Raw genomic sequence first — 20,288 nt, 5'->3', positions numbered from 1 at the left:
TGGTGTGACCTCCAGTCTGACACTAGCCCCGCCCTCTGACGGTCGACCTAACCAAGGTCACTGATGATGACTGCGAGAGGAGGAGCTAAGGGAACGACCAATGAAACGCAGCGGCATACAGACTGACAAGTGAGAAACACCTGGACCACTCTGTTCATGTCTCAGTCCACCTACCACTGCTGAGCTCTCGTCCAATGGGAAGGCCTGAGGGACAGACAGACAGACAGACAGACAGGCAGACAGGCAGGCAGGCAGGCAGACAGACAATGTGATAATGTTGCTGTCATCATTAGTCATACTTCTACTGTTATTATACACAAATGACTATTGTCACACATGTATACTGCCAGATATTAATACATACTTTCAACATATTGTACCACAGTAGCCAGAGCTATAATTATAATATTATTACTTTCAATAATGTTGTTGTAAGCTACTGTCATTACCGTCTGTCCTGCATCTCTCTCTCTCTGTCTCTGTCTCTCTCTCTGTCTCTCTGTCTCTCTCTCTGTCTGTCTCTCTCTCTTTCTCTGTCTCTCTCTCTCTCTCTGTCTCTCTCTCTCTCTCTCTCTCTCTCTCTCTCTGTCTCATTGTGTCATACGGATTACTGTTAATTTATTATGCTGATCTGTTCTGTACGACATCTATTGCACGTCTGTCCGTCCTGGAAGAGGGATCCCTCCTCAGTTGCTCTTCGTGAGCTTTCTACCGTTTTTTTCTCCGTTAAAGGGTTTTTTGGGGAGTTTTTCCTGATCAGCTGTGAGGGTCATAAGGACAGAGGGATGCCGTATGCTGTAAAGCCCTGTGAGGCAAATTGTGATTTGTGATATTGGGCTTTATAAATAAAATTGATTGATTGATTGATCGATGATTGGTGTGTGTGGAATGTGCATTACATTCATCCACCAGCAGACAGATGTGTGTCTCACATGTTGGGAGTCTCCTCACCTCTTCTGGTTCCAGCGGTTCGATCATCGGGGAGTCGTCAAATCGTCGCAGAGGTGACGAGGCGAGACGTTTCTCCCACTCTGTCATCGCTCCTCCTCCTCCTTCTGCTCCTCCTCCTCCCTCTAAGAAGGAGCGTCTGAGAGCACTGATGGTGCTCTGAGGTTTCTGCTCCTCCTCCGGACTCCCCAGCATCTCCTGGACACACAAACAAATGCTAGGTGTTTCTCAAAGTCAAGGAAGGATCCTCAAATGGCCGAATTCGAAGGACACTACGTTATTGACCTGCCGAAGGGCTGTTCCAATGTCAAGGATCCTTCTGAGTTTCATGAAGGACTGAGACCTTTCAGAGAAATTCGAAGGATGCATGTGTGGATCCTCCGCGGTGTTGGGATTCACAGGACCACAGATATTTTGTCATTTGATAAAATCTACACTGGACATTTAAAGGCTTCTTCCTTTGCATGCTATTTGTCTTCAAACAAATAGAGCTATGTGACACCCATCTCCAGGAGGTCTTACCTCACACCTCAGTGAGCGAACCCTGCGCAGAGCTAGTTTCGAGCAGCACAACACGAGGCGCGCTCAGTTTGGTAGTTTGGCAGACCGAGGTGCACTGAAATGGGTGTGGCGGCGCAGCAGGGGGAGGTGTCGACAGATCCAACTTGGCGCAGTGATAGTTTCGTGGCAAAAGGCTTTGCCGAAGGTGTGCTAAAAGCTCGCAAGCTGAAACCAGGTCTACTGTCAGCGCAGGGGGAGTGCAGCCGGTGTAAGCCGAAGTTTGGCTGACCGGCGAACAGTGCGCACACGTCATCAAAACCTCACAGGCAGGTTTCCAGAATATCAGGCACATTAACGATGCAATAAATACATAAAGAAACACAATTCAATGCAACTATCTGCAATCAGCACATAAATGTATCTCTATATCGACTGTCCCGTCACATCTGATGTCAGATCAAAGGGGATTGGCACCGTTTGGCACGTTTGGCACACGTAATGGAAACCGAACCTGATTTGATTAACACAGCTGCAAACTAATGAGTCAACATCCCTCTCAGCCAACCACAAACAGCCACAGCATCAGATAGGGAGTATATATTCAACATCTGTCATCTTAGAAAAGTCAAAAGAAAAGAAACAGAGTGAGACTGCTAGAGAGAAAGAGAGCGCGCGCACGAAAGAAACGCAACATTGATTTACAATTGTGGTGACCTCCTCCCAGGCTACCTTTGCATCATCAGCCCGTGGAGGTCTGCTCGCAGTTCTGTATATTCGGACACTGCGAGCTTGGACCTCCCGGACCAAAAGATCAGTTTCCTCCTGGGAGAAGTTTGGCCGTCTGACGCTGCCGCTCTCTTCTGCCATGGCGAATTGAGTCAACTCTCATTACACCTTTGCGCGGCACATTTAAGGGCGAGGAGAGGGGCTCATTTGATTGGTGTGATGTGTGTAAAACCCACTCCACGCCTTCTCTCCTCCCTCTTTCCAACTTGCGCCGGTAGGAGGGACGGAGATGGGAAAGAGGAGTAGCTGCGCCAGCATGCACGGTGTGCCAAACTTGCAAAATCCGCCTGGCCACACCCAGTTGGCGAAGCGCAGGTGCGCTGCGCCCCCGCCACGCCTGGTCTGCGAAACTAGAGCCCAATGTCTTTCTCTTCACACACACACACACACATATACATACCAAGCTAGTTAGAATTTGTGTGTTTGGTTTGCTTTGCTAATTTGTGAATAAATATAATTCTTTGGAATAATGCCTGCTGTCTGTTTAATGTTGCACAAGAGTGAATGAATAGTCAACCTCTGCTGCGTCAAGAACTCCGAAATCCTTCAGGCGTTACTGTTAATTTTGGTTGTTGTCATTAATTTAATTATTAATCAAAATTCCAAATTAATAGTTTAGCCTATTTTATAAGACTGATACCTTTAACTGGCTATCATTTTTCCCTTTACGGGAATAGTGCACCACGATGTTAATGTTAATTAAGTCACATTATTTAACATAATTATTAATTATTATTAATAATAATTAATTATTTTGCCAATTAAATCCCAACATATTTGGTGCCCCTTGGTGAGGCCTAATTTAAATCCCAACAGCGGATATAAAATCCCCACAATGCTTTGCACAGTACACGATTTGCTGGAAGTGTGGGCGAGGCCTCTTCAATGAAACCTGCGGCGCAGAGCTCGGCAGGATTTAGATTAATATGTCATTTATTTGGATTAATGTCTCCACCTGAGTTTATCAGACAGAAACCTCATTTACACTTTCCGATGTGTCTACTGTCACTACCTCGGAGTAACATTTGATCAAGATTTGTCTTTTAATTCTCATTTAAAACAAACCTCACAGACTGCATTTTTTCATCTGCGTAATATTGTGAAAATTAGGCCTATCCTGACCCGAAAAGATGCAGAAAAATTGGTCCACGCTTTTGTTACCTCAAGGCTGGATTACTGTAACTCTCTATTATCAGGTAGCTCTAGTAAGTCCTTAAAAACTCTCCAGCTAATTCAGAATGCAGCAGCACGTGTACTAACAGGAACTAAGAAACAAGATCATATTTCTCCTGTTTTAGCTTCTCTGCACTGGCTCCCTGTAAAATCCAGAATTGAATTTAAAATCCTACTGTTAACTTACAAAGCTCTAAATGGTCAAGCTCCGTCATATCTTAGAGAGCTCACAGTGCCTTATTATCCCACCAGAACACTGCGCTCTGAGAACGCAGGGTTACTCGTGGTCCCTAAAGTCTCCAAAAGTAGATCAGGAGCCAGAGCCTTCAGCTATCAGGCTCCTCTCCTGTGGAATCATCTTCCTGTTACGGTCCGGGAGGCAGACACCGTCTCCACATTTAAGACTAGACTTAAGACTTTCCTCTTTGATAAAGCTTATAGTTAGGGCTGGCTCAGGCTTGCCCTGTACCAGCCCCTAGTTAGGCTGACTTAGGCCTAGTCTGCCGGAGGACCCCCCTATAATACACCGGGCACCTTCTCTCCTTCTCTCTCTCTCTCTCTCTCTCTCTCTCGTATTCTATTACTGCATCTTGCTAACTCGGCCATTCTGGATGTCACTAACTTGGCTTCTTCTCCGGAGCCTTTGTGCTCCACTGTCTCTCAGATTAACTCATATCACAGCGGTGCCTGGACAGCGTGACGTGTGTGGTTGTGCTGCTGCCGTGGTCCTGCCAGATGCCTCCTGCTGCTGCTGCCATCATTAGTCATTAGTCATACTTCTACTGTTACTATACACATATGACTATTGTCACACATGTATACTGTCAGATATTAATACATACTTTCAACATATTGTACCACAGTAGCCAGAACTATAACTATAATATTATTACTTTCATTAATGTTGTTGTAAGCTACTCTCATTACCTGCATCTCTCTCTCTGTCTCATTGTGTCATACGGATTACTGTTAATTTATTATGCTGATCTGTTCTGTACGACATCTATTGCACGTCTGTCCGTCCTGGAAGAGGGAGCCCTCCTCAGTTGCTCTTCCTGAGGTTTCTACCATTTTTGATTGATTGATTGATTGATTGATTGATTGATGATGAGATTTATTAAATAACATGATTTAGATAAAACATTAAAGTTTTAAATGAATCATTCATAGCATAGATGGAGCGCTAAGTGCTCCATCTATGCTGTGAATGATTCTTTGCTTTATAAATAAATTTGATTTGATTTGATTGATTACCCGGCGGTATAATGTACAATTGGCGCGGTCAGCTGTTTGAGAGCAGCGCAGCTCATCAGATCAGATCTGTTCATATTATTGTAGCGCAGTGTGTGGTGACACACACAGAAAATATGAATCAATGTAAAATGACAGTGATTCTGTGTGTGAGTCTGTGTTCATACTGTTAATGATCATTTAGAACAGCTGTTGTTTTTACTTCATTACTCCACTGCATTCAGGCATTGTCACGTAACAAATTCCAGCACTTGAATACACCGTACCACAACACAGCAGCATGTCAAGTGGGCCGAACCCGAACCGAATATGAGCAAAAGTTTTTGATTTGTTATCCCCCCCAAAGCTGTAAACCTAGGGGAAACACTGTTAGTGGTTTGGGTTCGAGTGCCTCCAATGCGATTAGTTAAACTGGTGGTAAGGAGAGCAAATGAATTGCATTTCCGCAAATAACAAGCATTCCAGAACACAAAGAATTTTTTTAAGTATGTGTGCTTGTCCACACTTGTTTATCGATTCAACATGGACGAAGACACTCTTGTAATTTGTGCTGCCATGTGGTACCTGTGTGGATGTAGCCGCCGTTGGGTCTGGGTTCACAATATCCTCCGGGGCCATGAACAGCACGGGGAATATCATCGGCTGGTGCGGGAGCTGCGGCTGGATGGGGAGAGGTTCCAGCGCTACTTCTGGCTGAACATAGATCAGTTTGACAACTTGCTGCTTGTTTTGAAGTAGGAACAAATGTGTGGTAGGAACTAAAAGTTTCCGAGGATGTTCTCTGGGTTCCACACAAGCGATGGACATCTACATTCCGATTGGTTACTGGTCATTTTCAGCTCAAACGCATCATAGCTAATTTGCATAAAGTTAACCAGTCTTCAACTTTCATTTGCAGCTCAATTCGCCGCCACTCATCGCTTTTGCAACTCAAAACGCCTCTGGTTGCCACTATCTATTGAAAATGAATTAGACCTGTCGCCTTTGCAGCTCTGGCAGCTTTTGGTGTGAACGTACAGTTAGTCTGTTCCAATGTGTGTTCACTGAACGATAGGGAGGACTCTTGTCTCTGCAGGATCCTTGACTTTAGGAAAACCCTCCGAGTCTCTGTCAGGAGACGACATGAAGACATCCATGAAAATGAGATCAGTTTTACCTGAGTCCTCAAGTCCTCGTCTTGATCAGACTGTTGGACAAACAGAGAGAGAGACAGACAGACAGACAGGTTGATGTTAGAATATGAACTCTCAGCTGCTTTCAGAGATTTTAGTTTTTTTAAGTCAGACTTTTGTTTTAGCAAATTTTTCACAGGTTGAAGATCTGAGACTGTTTTTATTCCTCCTCATCCATCACCTGCCAGGTGAGTCATCACTACACAGGTGAGTCATCACTGCACAGATGAGTCAGTATCTGACAGGTGAGTCATCACTGCACAGGTGAGTCATCGCTACACAGGTGAGTCATCACTGCACAGATGAGTCATCACTACACAGGTGAGTCAGTATCTGACAGGTGAGTCATCACTGCACAGGTGAGTCATCACTACACAGGTGAGTCATCACTGCACAGGTGAGTCATCACTGCACAGGTGAGCCATCACTACACAGGTGAGTCATCACTGCACAGGTGAGTCATCACTACACAGGTGAGTCATCACTACACAGGTGAGTCGCTATCTGACAGGTTAGGGTTAGAGTCTGCCTCACCTGTGTAGTGATGACTCACCTGTCAGGTGATGGATGACAACACAGATTGGATCTCCTGAGTGAATAAAAAAGTCTCACAACTTAAACCTGTGAAAAATGGGAGTAAAAATAAAAGTGTTGTTACTTCGGTCGCCGTCAGGTCTCCTTCCACCGCTGTATCAGTCAGCTCCGTCTGAGCACATAAAGAGACAGACGTTAATCTCGTCTCAGCGCCATGACGTCTCCGTCTATCGTTACATAAACAGTTATTAATGTGACTTTAGTTCAGTGGAGTCATAAACTTTATTTATAAATCATGTGGAGACAAACACTGAAATAATATTTTTAATGTTTAATAATAAAACACTTTGAGTGACTCGATCCAGGTGTTTATAAACAGGAGAAGTTTTATACTGATGTCATAAGGCCACTGATACATAAATTAGACAGGCGAGGCAGGTGAGACAGGTGATGCAATTTTTGTTCTTCACTCACTGGTTGAATGGTACTTGTATAAGAAAAAAAGACTGTATTGTGCTTTTGTTGATTATAAAAAAGCGTTTGATTTGGTAGATAGGTCATCGCTATGGGTTAAATTAGTTGCACTTGGTATAAACGGAAGAGTATTAAATGTGATACATAATATTTATGAGAATGCCAAATCTTGTGTTAGAGCTGGTTATGATTTATCTGAACAATTTGTATGTAATGTAGGAGTGTGTCAGGGGGATAATTTATCACCACTATTGTTTGCACTATATTTAAATGATTTTGAAAAATATGTGAGTCAGTGGTACAACGGACTTCAACTTTTCTCAACTGAATGCCGCAATGTGATGAATGGTGAAATAGGGATATATTTGAAATTATATGTCCTGCTTTACGCGGATGATACGATTGTACTGGCAGAAACTCCTTCAGAATTACAGGCCGCATTAAATGCAGTTGCTTCTTACTGTAAAAACTGGTATTTAACTGTCAACACAGACAAAACAAAGGTTGTTATTTTCTCTAGGGGGAAATTACGACTACTCCCAGAATTTAAGTTTGGTTCAGATAAATTAGAAGTTACTTTTGAGTATGACTATCTTGGAACGTTATTTAATTTTAATGGACGATTTGATAAAGCAATAGCTAAGCAAGTTAAACTAGCTAAAAGAGCTTTATTCTCCTTGGAAAACAGGGTTACTAGATTACAGTTACCTGTTGATATACAATGTGAGTTATTTGACCAGCTTATAGTGTCTTTTCTTTTATATGGAAGTGAAGTCTGGGGATTTCATAAACTTGACCAAATTGAAATGCTTCACAGATCTTTCTTGAAACGTTTACTTAATGTTAATAAACGGACAGCAAATTGTATTATTTATGGAGAGTTTGGTCAAAATAGTTTAGATTTAAAGGTAAACATGAGAATGATTAACTTTTGGGTTCATTTAATTAGTCATAATACAGCAAAAATCTCTTTGACTGTGTTTATTGTTTTCAAGACTTTGTACGATGACAATATTTTTCAGTGTAAATGGATTTCCAAAGTTAAAAATATTCTTGATGATTGTGGTTTATCGTACTTATGGCATGACGCTGGACGGATGAACCCTAAATATTTAAAATTAATAATTGAACGTAGATTATCTGACATGGAACTACAGAGATGGCATGAGAAATTACAAAGTAACCCTTTATGTGATAGTTATAAATTGTTTAAAACTGATTTCACTTTTGAACATTATCAGATTATGTTAAGACCTGCCGAAAGGGTTTGTTTGTCTAAGTTGTGTGGAAATCATAAGTTACCTTGTGACAGAGTCACCTAATCATTAATTAATGCAATTTAAGATGTGGAGATATCTGGGAAACAACAGATTGTTGTCTTCGATTATGTAAAAAAATAAATAAATAATTCCCTGTACATGTATAAGGATAAGATGGGGTATCCGCTGTCGTGTGTGTAAATTTCTGTATGTGTAAAATGATAATTTACAAAAATGGACGAGATTATTTAGGGAGGAAGAGGCGGAGAAGACGGAAAAAAAAGAGGCGGAGAAGAAGGGACCAGGAAAAGGAACAATAGAGTTGGCAGACCTAAACGTTAGGACCTGAATATAAAGTAAAAGTAACGAGCTGTGGACATTAAGTAAATTAAAAAGACCATTAAAAAGAAACCCATCAGTGGTTACCTTAAAGACCCGTCCTTTCACGGTATCCCAGCTGGACATCTCGACCTCAGAGGAAGGAGCGTGTGCCCAGGACCAAACCGATGGATTACTTTCCCTGATTGACTGCGCGGGCCCTGGGTGAGATCGTTTCTTTTATATATTTTTCCTGGTATACCAGAGGTACAGCGATCGATCGCATATTTTTGTTTTTTCACCGGTTTTTGCCGTGTGGATCTGCGCTATTTTTGTTTGACACGCATGGATGAGTGACTGTTTCGTTTGCGTGCGCCACGGACTCAAAAATAATCAAAAGACATTTAAAAGTTATTGAAAATGGACAGTATTGTATTTTTCGTTAGTTGAGACTGTGAGTTTATTTTGGGGATTGTAAAGACTGAGATTGGTTTTGTGATGTGACCTTTTTTTTTATTTATTTAAGCCTACGCATGACGTGCGTGTAGGCGCTGGGGGGAGGAATTAATTAAACGTGTGTTATTTGAATTTATACACTCTGTTGAGAGTTTCATGTATCTTTATTCCTTAATATTTGTGGTTATTTTTTTTGGGGGAGGATAAATATTTTTTATTTTTCCCAAAAGTTTTCTATTTTCCTGAAAAGAGCCCCCCTTGTAGTTAACGCTTACTGGAGAAAAGGTAAAGTGTTACAACCTATCTCTGAGCGCAGGTATGATCGTGAAAATGTCCCCCGGAAATGTACTCTTTGTTTGACTGGCAATCAAGGAGACGAATATCATTATGTACTTGTGTGTTCTTTTTTTGATAAAGAGAGAAGAGAGTTGGTCAGACAGTTCTATAGAGTAAATCCAAATATTTATAAATTTCAAAAGTTAATGTCATCTTGAAAAGTAAAGGTCTTGTCAAATTTGTTGAAACTTTTAAAGAAAATCCTGAATAGTTTCTCTTGATTTGCTTTGACTTGTATGTATGTACACAAATTCTGTTTTATGTATTTTGTTGTGCATTGGCTGCCGCCTGTCCTGATTTGTTAATGTTATTTTTTTTTTTGTCTGCCCCTTATACCCCGGGGAGGGGTCAAAAGGAATAAATGAAATGAAATGAAAAAGCTGCTCCTGGAGGTACCGAGGTCAGAGGGGATGGAGCTTTTTCTGTTGCTGCTCCCAAACTTTTGAACAACCTATCTCTGCAGGTAGGTGAGCCAAGTGAGGCAGATAACACAGGTCAGACAGTTGAGATAGGTGAGACAAGTGAGGCAGGTGACACAGGTGAGGCAGATAACACAGGTCAGACAGTTGAGATAGGTGAGACAAGTGAGGCAGGTGACACAGGCGAGACAGGTGATGCAGGACAGACAAGTGACGCAGATGAGGCAGATAACACAGGTGAGACAGTTGAGACAGGTGAGGCAGGCGACACAAGTGAGACAGGTGAGCCAGGTGAGGCAGACAACACAGGTAAGACAGTTTAGACAGGTGAGGCAGGTGAGACAGGTGAGCCAGGTGAGGCAGACAACACAGGTAAGACAGGTGAAACAAGTGAGGCAGGCGACACAAGTGAGACAGGTGAGGCAGGTGAGACAGGCGAGACAGATGAGGCAGGTGATGCGGGACAGACAGGTGACGCAGATGAGGCAGATAACACAGGTGAGACAGTTGAGGCAGGTGAGACAGGCGACACAAGTGAGACAGGTGAGGCAGGTGAGACAGGTGAGCCAGGTGAGGCAGACAACACAAGTGAGGCAGGTGAGACAGGTGAGATAAGTGAGACAGGTGAGGCAGGTGAGACAGGCGAGACAGGTGATGCAGGACGGATAGGTGATGCAGATGAGGCAGATAACACAAGTGAGGCAGGTGAGGCAGGTGAGACAGACAACACAGTTGAGACAGTTGAGACAGGTGAGATAAGTGAGATAAGTGAGACAGGTGAGGCAGGTGAGACAGGCGAGACAGGTGATGCAGGACGGATAGGTGATGCAGATGAGGCAGATAACACAAGTGAGGCAGGTGAGGCAGGTGAGGCAGGTGAGACAGACAACACAGTTGAGACAGTTGAGACAGGTGAGATAAGTGAGACAGGTGAGGCAGGTGAGACAGGCGAGACAGGTGATGCAGGACGGATAGGTGATGCAGATGAGGCAGATAACACAAGTGAGGCAGACAACACAGGTGAGGCAGGCGACACAAGTGAGACAGGTGAGGCAGACAACACAGGTGATACAGTTGAGACTGGTGAGGCAGGTCAGACAGGTGAGGCAGGCAACACAAGTGAGACAGGTGAGACAGGTCAGGCAGGTGAGTCAGGTGACGCAGGTCAGACAGGTGTTACCTTGGTGTCCTGTTTCTGAGGAGTTGGAGGACTCTGCTGTGAAATCTCTGTCACTTTTGTCTCCACCTCCTCCTCCTCCTCCTCCTGCTGTTCCTCCTCTTTTTCCTCCTCCATCCTCTCCTGCAGGTCCTCCTCCACCATCAGCACCTCCTCAACTAGGACACAGGAGACAAGGAATCAAGGACAAGTAAGGAGAGAAGGAAACAAGGGAACAAGAAGAGGAGGAAACAGAAGGGTGTTTTCTGTACCTTGCTCCGCCCTCCTCTCCTCCACCGTCCTCTCGGGTGTTACTGTGTTGATGAGGTCACTGACAGCAATGGCTTTAGATGCTGCATACAGTCCTGTACCCATATCTACACACACACACACACACACACACACACACACACACACACACACACACACAGCTCACATCAGCTGGGATGTCAACAAACACAAAGACGATAACCATAGCAACCGTCAGCTGACTGCAACCCGTCTTTATGTTCCTCAGAAGCAAAGCATCATGACCGCTCGTTGTCATGGCAATGGCACATTCAGCCAATCGGCGCACAGGGCGCATGCAAGGCAGCCTAGATCAGCCAATTAGCATTCAGAACCACCGTGAAGCCATAACCTGTCGTTATCTAACATCACACCACCATGCTGACTGTGCTAACAAAGCTAATGGTGCTAACCCAGCTCACAAACATAATAGGGCTAACTGCGCTAACAAAGTTCACCAATATAACAACGCTAACAAAGTTAACAAAGTTCACCAACTTAATAACTGTGCTAACAACACTAACAAAGGTCAACGATATAACAATGCTAACTGTGCTAACAAAGCTAACATAGTTCACAAACATAACAGTGCTAACCGTGCTAACAGTGCTAACATGACTTAGACAGTCAGATCTCCTTCCTGCTGAGCTCACAGAAAAAAACACCACAAATGTTGAATCTAAGGAGGTGGAGCAAGGGAGGGAAATTTATTCAAGCCCCGCCCCTGGTCAGAAATCCATACTGGAGTGGACAGAAAACACCTGGTTTGTTTTTTACCTGTGCGCTCACATACAGGTAAGTTCTGTCTGTCTGATCATGTTATTGATGACAGGGTGGAGGTCTGATGTCATATGATTACATCAGCAGAAACAGAAGAGCTGACTGGACAGAAATAAACCAGCTGATGGCAGATGTGTCTGAATGAAGCAGAGCTCCTCCAACCAATCAGAATGCAGCTCTCCCTGACAAGCTAAATGACAGGAAGCATTCAGAGCTGTGGCCAATCACAGAGCAGTACTGCTACAGTACTACCGCAGCCTGCAGCAGAGTTACCGCAGTAACGAGCTCTACCTGTATATGCACCACCGTTGGCTCTGGGGGACTTGGTGATGGCTGGAGAGCCAATCAGAGAGGACGAGGGTGTGGTCCCAGGAGCTGAGGACCAATCAAAAACTCTGGTCACTAACAAGAACAAGAAAGAACTGAACTATCACAGAGCCGGACTCCTGGACCTGAACCCAAAAAAACTGAAACCACAAAACCTGAAACCATCAAACCTGGTACAGATGGTAAAGCTGGTAGTACTACTGAGACCGCTACTTCTAATACTGGGACCAGTTCTACAATGATGGACACCACCAATACCATTACTGCAATCAACACTACTACAAGGACGAGAACTACCACAGGGCCCAGTGCTACTACAAGGATGAGGACTAACACAGGGACCAATACTACTACAAGGACTATCACTACTATCGGGACCAGTACTGCTACAAGGACTAGAACTACTACAGGGACCAGTACTAGGACAAGAACTAGAACTACTACAGGGACCAGTACTACTACAAGGACTAGAACTACTACAGGGACCAGTACTGCTACAAGGACTAGAACTACTACAAGGACCAGTACTAGGACAAGTACTAGAATTACTACAGGGACCAGTACTGCTACAAGTACTAGAACTACTACAGAGACCAGTACTAGGACAAGTACTAGAACTACTACAGGGACCAGTACTGCTACAAGGACTAGAACTACTACAGGGACCAGTACTGCTACAAGGACTAGAACTACTACAAGGACCAGTACTAGGACAAGTACTAGAACTACTACAGGGACCAGTACTGCTACAAGGACTAGAACTACTACAGGGACCAGTACTGCTACAAGAACTAGAACTACTACAAGGACCAGTACTAGGACAAGTACTAGAACTACTACAGGGACCAGTACTGCTACAAGGACTAGAACTACTACAGGGACCAGTACTAAGACAAGGACTAGAACTACTACAGGGACCAGTACTACTACAATAATGACAAGAACTACTACAACTAGTACAATGATACAAGGAATAGTAACACTACTACCAGGACATGGACTACAGCTCCAAGGTCTACCACAGGGACCAGTACCAGTAGGATCAGTATGAGTACCTCCATCCAGGCTGCGGCTCAGAATGTTCCTCTTGCTGATGCATCGTGGGAAATGTGGTGCAGGTCTTGAGATCTGAGCGCTGGCTCTGCGAGTCTGAATCTGAGTCCGACCGCTGTAACGAAACTTTGAACCCAGCGTTAGAAACTTCTTTGGGGTCTCTTCTGGAGACATCAGCCTGAGAGACAGAGGGGACACAGACAGACAGGTAGAGACAGAGGGGACAGAGACAGATGGGTAGAGACAGACATGTAGAAACAGACAGGTAGAGACAGACATGTAGAGACAGACAGGTAGAGACAGACATGTAGAAACAGACGGATAGAGACCGACGGAACAAAGACAGAAGGGTAGTGACAGACAGGTAGAGACAGAGGGGACAGAGACAGACATGTAGAGACACACAGGTAGAGACAGAGGGGACAGAGACAGACAGGAAGAGACCGACTGTTATCAGATCATGTGACGTCTGGTTGTGTCATGTTATTGATCATGTTATTGATCATGCGACTGACCTGAAGAAGGAGTGATGCTCCACGCACACTTTCCACAGCCTCTTAGCTGCTCTGTGGTTCAGCAGCTTGAAACCAATGGTTGACTCAAACTGGTCAAACTGGAGACAGACAGAGACTCAAACTGGTCAAACTGGAGACAGACAGACAGACTCAAACTGGTCAAAGTCTTGTTTCCTGTTAACAGTCAGATAAGGAAAAGATGAACTGATCTCCAGAAGTCATTAAGTTAAAGATGAAACATTTCCTCTGTACTTCTTCATTTCATCTTTTTACAGTTTCAAAATAACAAAAAATAAAAAGGGTCTGAAGCCAAAGTGTGTGTTGTCTCATCCATCCACCCTGTCTGTAACAGGTGGACAGGTGTCCCTCTCCTCAGCTCCATCCTCCAGCTCCTCCTGGAGGACCCTGAGGTGTTCCCAGACCAGATGAGATCTATAATCCCTCCAGTGTGTTCTGGGTCTGCCCCGGGGCCTCCTACCAGCTGGACCAGGAGGATCCTGATCAGATGTTGAATCACCTCAACATGAAGGAGCAGCGGCTCTACTCCGAGCTCCCTCCAGATGTCTGACTCCTCCCCCTATCTCTAAGGCTGAGCCCAGACACCCTACAGAGGAAACTCATGTTTGTCTCAGATGCTTGTATCTGTGACCTCATTCTTTCAGTCACTACCCAGAGCTCATGACCATAGGTGAAGGTTGGGACTAAGAAACCAAGAGCTTTGCCTTCCAGCTCAGCTTGTCTTCACCACGACAGTCCACTCACTGCAGACATCGCACCAAACCAATGATCAATCTCACGCTCCAATCTACCCTCACTGTGAACAAGACTCTGAGATACTTCAACTCCTCCTCTTGAGGCAGCAACATTTGCTCATTAGGTGGTATTTAAAATTCATCAGTTCACAGGACTTGTCTCCAAAAAGCATCAGGCTTGTCTCGATGTCCCTTCACAAACCTGTGAGTCTGAATTTGGTGGTGAGGACACAGGAAAGGTTTTCTTCTGATGACTCTTCCATGAAGGTCATACCTGTCCAGGTGTGTCTGCTCAGTACAACAGTGCACCACCACTCTTCCTCTCTCACAAAGGTTTCAGCTTGACCTCCACAGTTCCTCTTAACGTCCATTTCTTAATGACATGACCAAGTGAGGAAACACTTTGCTATCTTCCTCTAGCCCTTACAGACGGTTTTAAATTCCATCCATTCACCCAGTAAGGACTCATTGAGTCCTTGTGATAGTTGAAGTCATAACTTTTTAATAGTTTTATCTTTTAAGATTATTGTTTTTTTGTTATGTTATTTAACTTCTCTCCCACCATAACTATTATAATTCAAACAATATAATTAGTTAATTAACCCTTTACAGGCCGGTTTCTGTGATGTACCACTCATTTTTATACAAAAAACACCCCAAAAATGAAATATTCTTTAGTTTTTTAGGGATTTTTTTTGGGCATTTTTGCCTTTAATTGATAGGACAGCTGAGTGTGAAGGGGGAGAGAGAGAGAGGGAATGACATGCAGCAAAGGGCCACAGGCCGGAGTTGAACCCGGGCCGCTGCGGCAACAGCCTTGTACATGGGGCGCCTGCTCTATCCACTAAGCCACCGACGCCCCATGGGATGTTTTTTTTTTTTAAATGTTTACAACAGTCTGAGGTCAGGCAATGTTTATGGGGAATATCAGTTTTTATGCATTTTTACTTTTTTTGTAGTGTTAGATTGAAAACAAAAATAGCTCTCACCCAGTTAAGGACTCATTGCGTCCTCATGATGGCTGAAGGTACAACTTTTTAACGGTTTTATATTTTAAGATTTTTCTTTATTGGTTATGTTATTTAACTTCTCTCCCACCATGACTGTTATAATTCAAACAATATAATTAGTTAATTAACCCTTTACAGGCCAGTTTCTGTGATGTATCACTCATTTTTATACAAAAAACACCCCAAAAGTGAAATAATTTCAGTTTACAAGAGGCTGGTGGGATATTTTTTTAATACTTACATCTGCCTGAGGTCAGTCACTTTTCATGCAGAATATTAGTTCATATGCAGTTTTACTTTTTTGTACAGTGTAAGATTAAAGTAAAAGACTCGTTGAGTCCCCTATTCAATTCCATGTAATTTTTTTGAGAACAATGGGTGAACCCTTGGCTGAAACAGTTACTGAAAAAGTTACTCTTCAACGCTCTCACTGCAGGGCTGGCAGTAGAATACCCTGACGCCATGCTCCTTACAGGCGGTACATTTGCATTTGAAGCAGACAGTGTCCACTTTTCCTCTCTTTGTGCCTGTGCACAGAACACACAAGCGCCGACCCAGCTGCCTCCTCTTCGGCTCGCTGGGTCGGCCGTTAGCTGGTGGCAGGTTGCTGCCGTTCCTCTGGCTGACCGTGTTGGAGGCTGCTATAATATGGGGTCAGATCAGTCTCATAATGAATGAATTCACGCAGGGTTTTTCACAAATGCACATGCTCTGGTTCACAGTTGTATTTCGGACTCACTAATGCACATGATCTGTTTAGCAAATGCACACGTTCTGGTTCACAAATATAATGTTTATGCAAACTTGTAATATAAATTTGCAAATGCACACAATGGCCCTCATTTATCAAACGAGCGTAGAAACAGGTGCAGATCTGAGCGCAGGATTCATCTTACGATAGGACACACGTGATTTATGAAACGTTCGTATCTGACCAGTCCCAGCGTACGAATGATCAGGCCTGATAAATGCGGCGGCTGAAATCGATCGTCATTAGGATGTCACCCCCTTAAATATTCATGGTTCAGAGGCCTCGCCCTGTGAGGTCGCAACATGGAGAGGAGAAATATTGCAAAGAAGAGAAACTTTTCCGACCTGGAAATCGACACCCTCAAGTCTGAGGTGGAGGTAAATGAATACGTGCTTTTTGGAAGTTTAAAAACTGGCATTAAAGGAGTTCATAAAAACGCTGTCTGGAAGAAGATCACGGAGGCAGTCAGCAGCGTCGCCACTGACAAACAGACTCCGGCTGAGGTTTGAATAAAATTCTCAATAAGTAGCCTATAATGTAATGATGATAATAAAAAAAAATCTTTTATTCATCCATAGCTTTATAGCCAATGCCTGGTAGTTGATCAAGTCACAATTCTTTACGTTTAGGTCAAGAAAAAGTGGTCAGACTTAAAGCTGGCAACAAAACGCCCTTAGGCGCAGCAACACGCAGACTGGAGGAGGCCAACCAGACCCCAGCCTGACCCTGATGGGGACCGAGGAAAGAATCTCCTCACTAATCGGGTCAGAATCTATCTCTGGCATAAGTGGTGGTGGTGGAGACGCAGGCGCACGTGCATCGGAGCCGGAGCAGAACGGTAACTAGCAGCCCTCCTTTTACTTGCATTAGTTAATTTAACCTGACAGTACACTACTGTCCAAACAAATAGGCTTACACGTGTTACACAGGTACACATTTTTATTGTTTTGTTTAAATGCTGTTTCAGAGCCAGGCACCAGCGGCATGACGTCCAGGTCCTCTCCCCAGAGCAGTCCCACCGAGCCAGGCAGGCGAGCGCATGCCCTCCGCCTCCCGTGCTTGGCCAATCTTAATGGCAGAGGTCCTGGAAAGGCAGACAGAAATATGCCATTTATTGGCTTAAGTTAGAATGCTCAAGACAATTAATAACACGCTAAAATAAATGAACTAGAATCTAAAAAAAAAAAAAAACAGAACATTGAATAAAATGTTTAAATGACTAAAGGTTGAGCGCTGGAGCACTTACACAACTTTAAAGTATACTTTACATTTTAGAAACGATGAATGAGGTCCTGTCTCCTCCGTATAGCCCCCAGTGGGGGCTGTGCTGGCCACGGTTCCCTGGGCATTGGTTCATCTGGCTGCGCCGGCACATCAAACGGCACTCCATTGTCTAAAGCAATATTGCGCAAAACTGCACAGGCCAAAATGATGTCGCACACCTTTTCTGGGGTATACAGCAGCGTTCCCCCCGCTGGTCCAAGACAGAGCCACCTGCGCTTGAACAACCTGAAGCAGCGCTCCACCGTGACCCGTGTGCGTGTGTGCGCACTGTTAAACCTGCGCTCCTGCTCTGTGGCAGGGTTTGCCAGCGGGGTTATAAGGTATTGAGGGGATAACCTTTGTCACATAGAATAAGAACCATACTAAAATGTTGTCATTTAATAGCCTACTTACCGAGGAGACACTGGCCCTGCAGTGCGCCGTCCCGTAGCCGTGCGCCCATGCTATGTTATTGTTATGGAATATAAATGAGTCGTGCCCCCCCCCCGGCCACTGGGCTACCACGTTTAGTGATAGCCTGGCATCACATATTACCTGTAAGTGTAATTTTTGCGATTGATGAATGCGTAATCATTCATGGCTATTTTATTTCATTTTGTTTTATTCGTTTTGGGAATCCTTTTTTAGTATACTGAATATGTGGCTGCTTATGCTTAGATGACAAGTTTGAGTATATGAATAATCATTTTCAGACTCAGCCAGATCTTACTGTGCTGCACCGCAAATCCACACTGACTCAAACTTGCGTACACGAGCTGAGACCTGACGTGAGATTTGATCGTACCCTACACTCACGTCCAAATTGATAAATGCCAAAGTTGCCGTGGAAATGACCGTACTCCCATTATTCTGGCGTACGTTCGTTTGATAAATGAGGGCCAATCTGTTTTGCAAATGCACACGCTCTGGTTTACAAATATTATGTTTATGCAAACTGGTAATATAAATTTGCAAATGCACATGCTCTGGTTCACAAATATAACTTTTTTAGCAAACTTGTAATGTAAATTCGGAAATGCACACCCTCTGGTTCACAAATATAATGTTTATGCAAACTTGTAATGTAAATTCGGAAATGCACACGATCTGCTTCACAAATATTATTTTGAGGCACACTTGTAATATAAATTCGGAAATGCACATGATCTGTTTCGTAAATGCACATGCTCTGGTTCACAAATATTATTTTGAGGCACACTTGTAATATAAATTCGGAAATGCACATGATCTGTTTCGTAAATGCACACGATCTGCTTCACAAATATTATTTTGAGGCACACTTGTAATATAAATTCGGAAATGCACATGATCTGTTTCACAAATGCACATGCTCTGGTTCACAAATATAACTTTTTTTGCAAACTTGTAATATAAATTTGCAAATGCACGCAATCTGTTTCGCAAATGCACACGCTCTGGTTCACAAATATTATTTTGAGGCACACTTGTAATATCAATTCACAGATCATGCGAATCGCTGAATGTGCATTTACAAACTGCTTCTCATTTGTGAACCTCTACATTTGTGAGAGAAATCTGTGTGGTGAATTTTGAGACTCCCCTGACGTCGCAGGTCCACGAACGTCACCATTGGCTGATAAATCTGTCAATCAATTTTATGATTCTGATTGACAGATTCATCAGTTAATCAGGTGTGTTCGCTTTCAGCCAATCGTATGGCTCCTTACATTTTCTCCACACTTTTAAACCAATCACAGAGCTACTGAGCTACTGTTTGCAGTGTTCAAACAAGCCGCGCTAGACTGAAACGCTGGAAGAGACATGGATCAATCTCAACCTGTAAGTAACACATTTATCTTATTATCCCCTTGTTGTAAATCATGCAATGTTATTGAATTATAATGAGTTGAAGCGTTCTGCTTAGCCAAGTAACATATTTTAATGAAAGTGTGGAGAAAATGTAAGGAGCCATACGATTGGCTGAAAGCGAACACACCTGATTAACTGATGAATCTGTCAATCAGAATCATAAATTTGATTTTGCATAAACATTATATTTGTGAACCAGAGCGTGTGCAATGATAAACAGATCGTGTGCATTAGTGAGTCTGTAATAAAACTGCGAACCAGAGCGTGTGCATTTGCGAATTTATATTACAAGTTTGCATAAACATTATATTTGTGAACCAGAGCGTGTGCATTTGCTAAACAGATCATGTGCATTAGTGAGTCCGAAATACAACTGCGAACCAGAGCATGTGCATTTGTGAAAAACCCTGCGTGAATTCATTCATTATGAGACTGATCTGACCCCATATTATAGAAGCCTCCAACACGGCCAGCCAGAGGAACGGCAGCAACCTGCCACCAGCTAACGGCCGACCCAGCGAGCCGAAGAGGAGGCAGCCGGGTCGGCGCTTGTGTGTTCTGTGCACAGGCACAAAGAGAGGAAAAGTGGACACTGTCTGCTTCAAATGCAAATGTACCGCCTGTAAGGAGCATGGCGTCAGGGTATTCTACTGCCAGCCCTGCAGTGAGAGCGTTGAAGAGTAACTTTTTCAGTAACTGTTTCAGCCAAGGGTTCACCCATTGTTCTCAAAAAAATTACATGGAATTGAATAGGGGACTCAACGAGTCTTTTACTTTAATCTTACACTGTACAAAAAAGTAAAACTGCATATGAACTAATATTCTGCATGAAAAGTGACTGACCTCAGGCAGATGTAAGTATTAAAAAAATATCCCACCAGCCTCTTGTAAACTGAAATTATTTCACTTTTGGGG

General features: G+C 43.5%; 1 protein-coding gene across 15 annotated transcripts in view; it reads right to left on the bottom strand.

Annotated features, from left to right (window-relative positions):
- The window catches only part of LOC117265053 (protein 4.1-like), a 90,864-nt gene that overhangs the window by 29,592 nt on the left and 40,984 nt on the right, over positions 1-20,288 (bottom strand). For 8 of the 15 annotated variants that reach the window (XM_078162795.1, XM_078162796.1, XM_078162802.1 and 5 more), the window contains 9 exons: positions 13,747-13,844; positions 13,234-13,409; positions 12,143-12,226; positions 11,056-11,160; positions 10,808-10,962; positions 6,490-6,537; positions 5,816-5,845; positions 952-1,146; positions 175-204 (listed from right to left, as the gene is read on the bottom strand). In XM_078162795.1, coding sequence (XP_078018921.1) covers positions 175-204; positions 952-1,146; positions 5,816-5,845; positions 6,490-6,537; positions 10,808-10,962; positions 11,056-11,160; positions 12,143-12,226; positions 13,234-13,409; positions 13,747-13,844 — 921 coding nt within the window. The remainder of the gene's footprint in view (positions 1-174; positions 205-951; positions 1,147-5,815; positions 5,846-6,489; positions 6,538-10,807; positions 10,963-11,055; positions 11,161-12,142; positions 12,227-13,233; positions 13,410-13,746; positions 13,845-20,288) is intronic. The other 7 variants (XM_078162803.1, XM_078162805.1, XM_078162798.1 and 4 more) reach the window with 3 other exon arrangements.

Source organism: Epinephelus lanceolatus, chromosome 20, assembly GCF_041903045.1.
Source record: "Epinephelus lanceolatus isolate andai-2023 chromosome 20, ASM4190304v1, whole genome shotgun sequence".
In the NCBI taxonomy this organism is placed as follows: Eukaryota; Metazoa; Chordata; class Actinopteri; order Perciformes; family Serranidae; genus Epinephelus; species Epinephelus lanceolatus.
The sequence above is the reverse complement of the archived record's forward strand: the minus strand, read 5'-3'. Positions and strand labels throughout refer to the sequence as shown.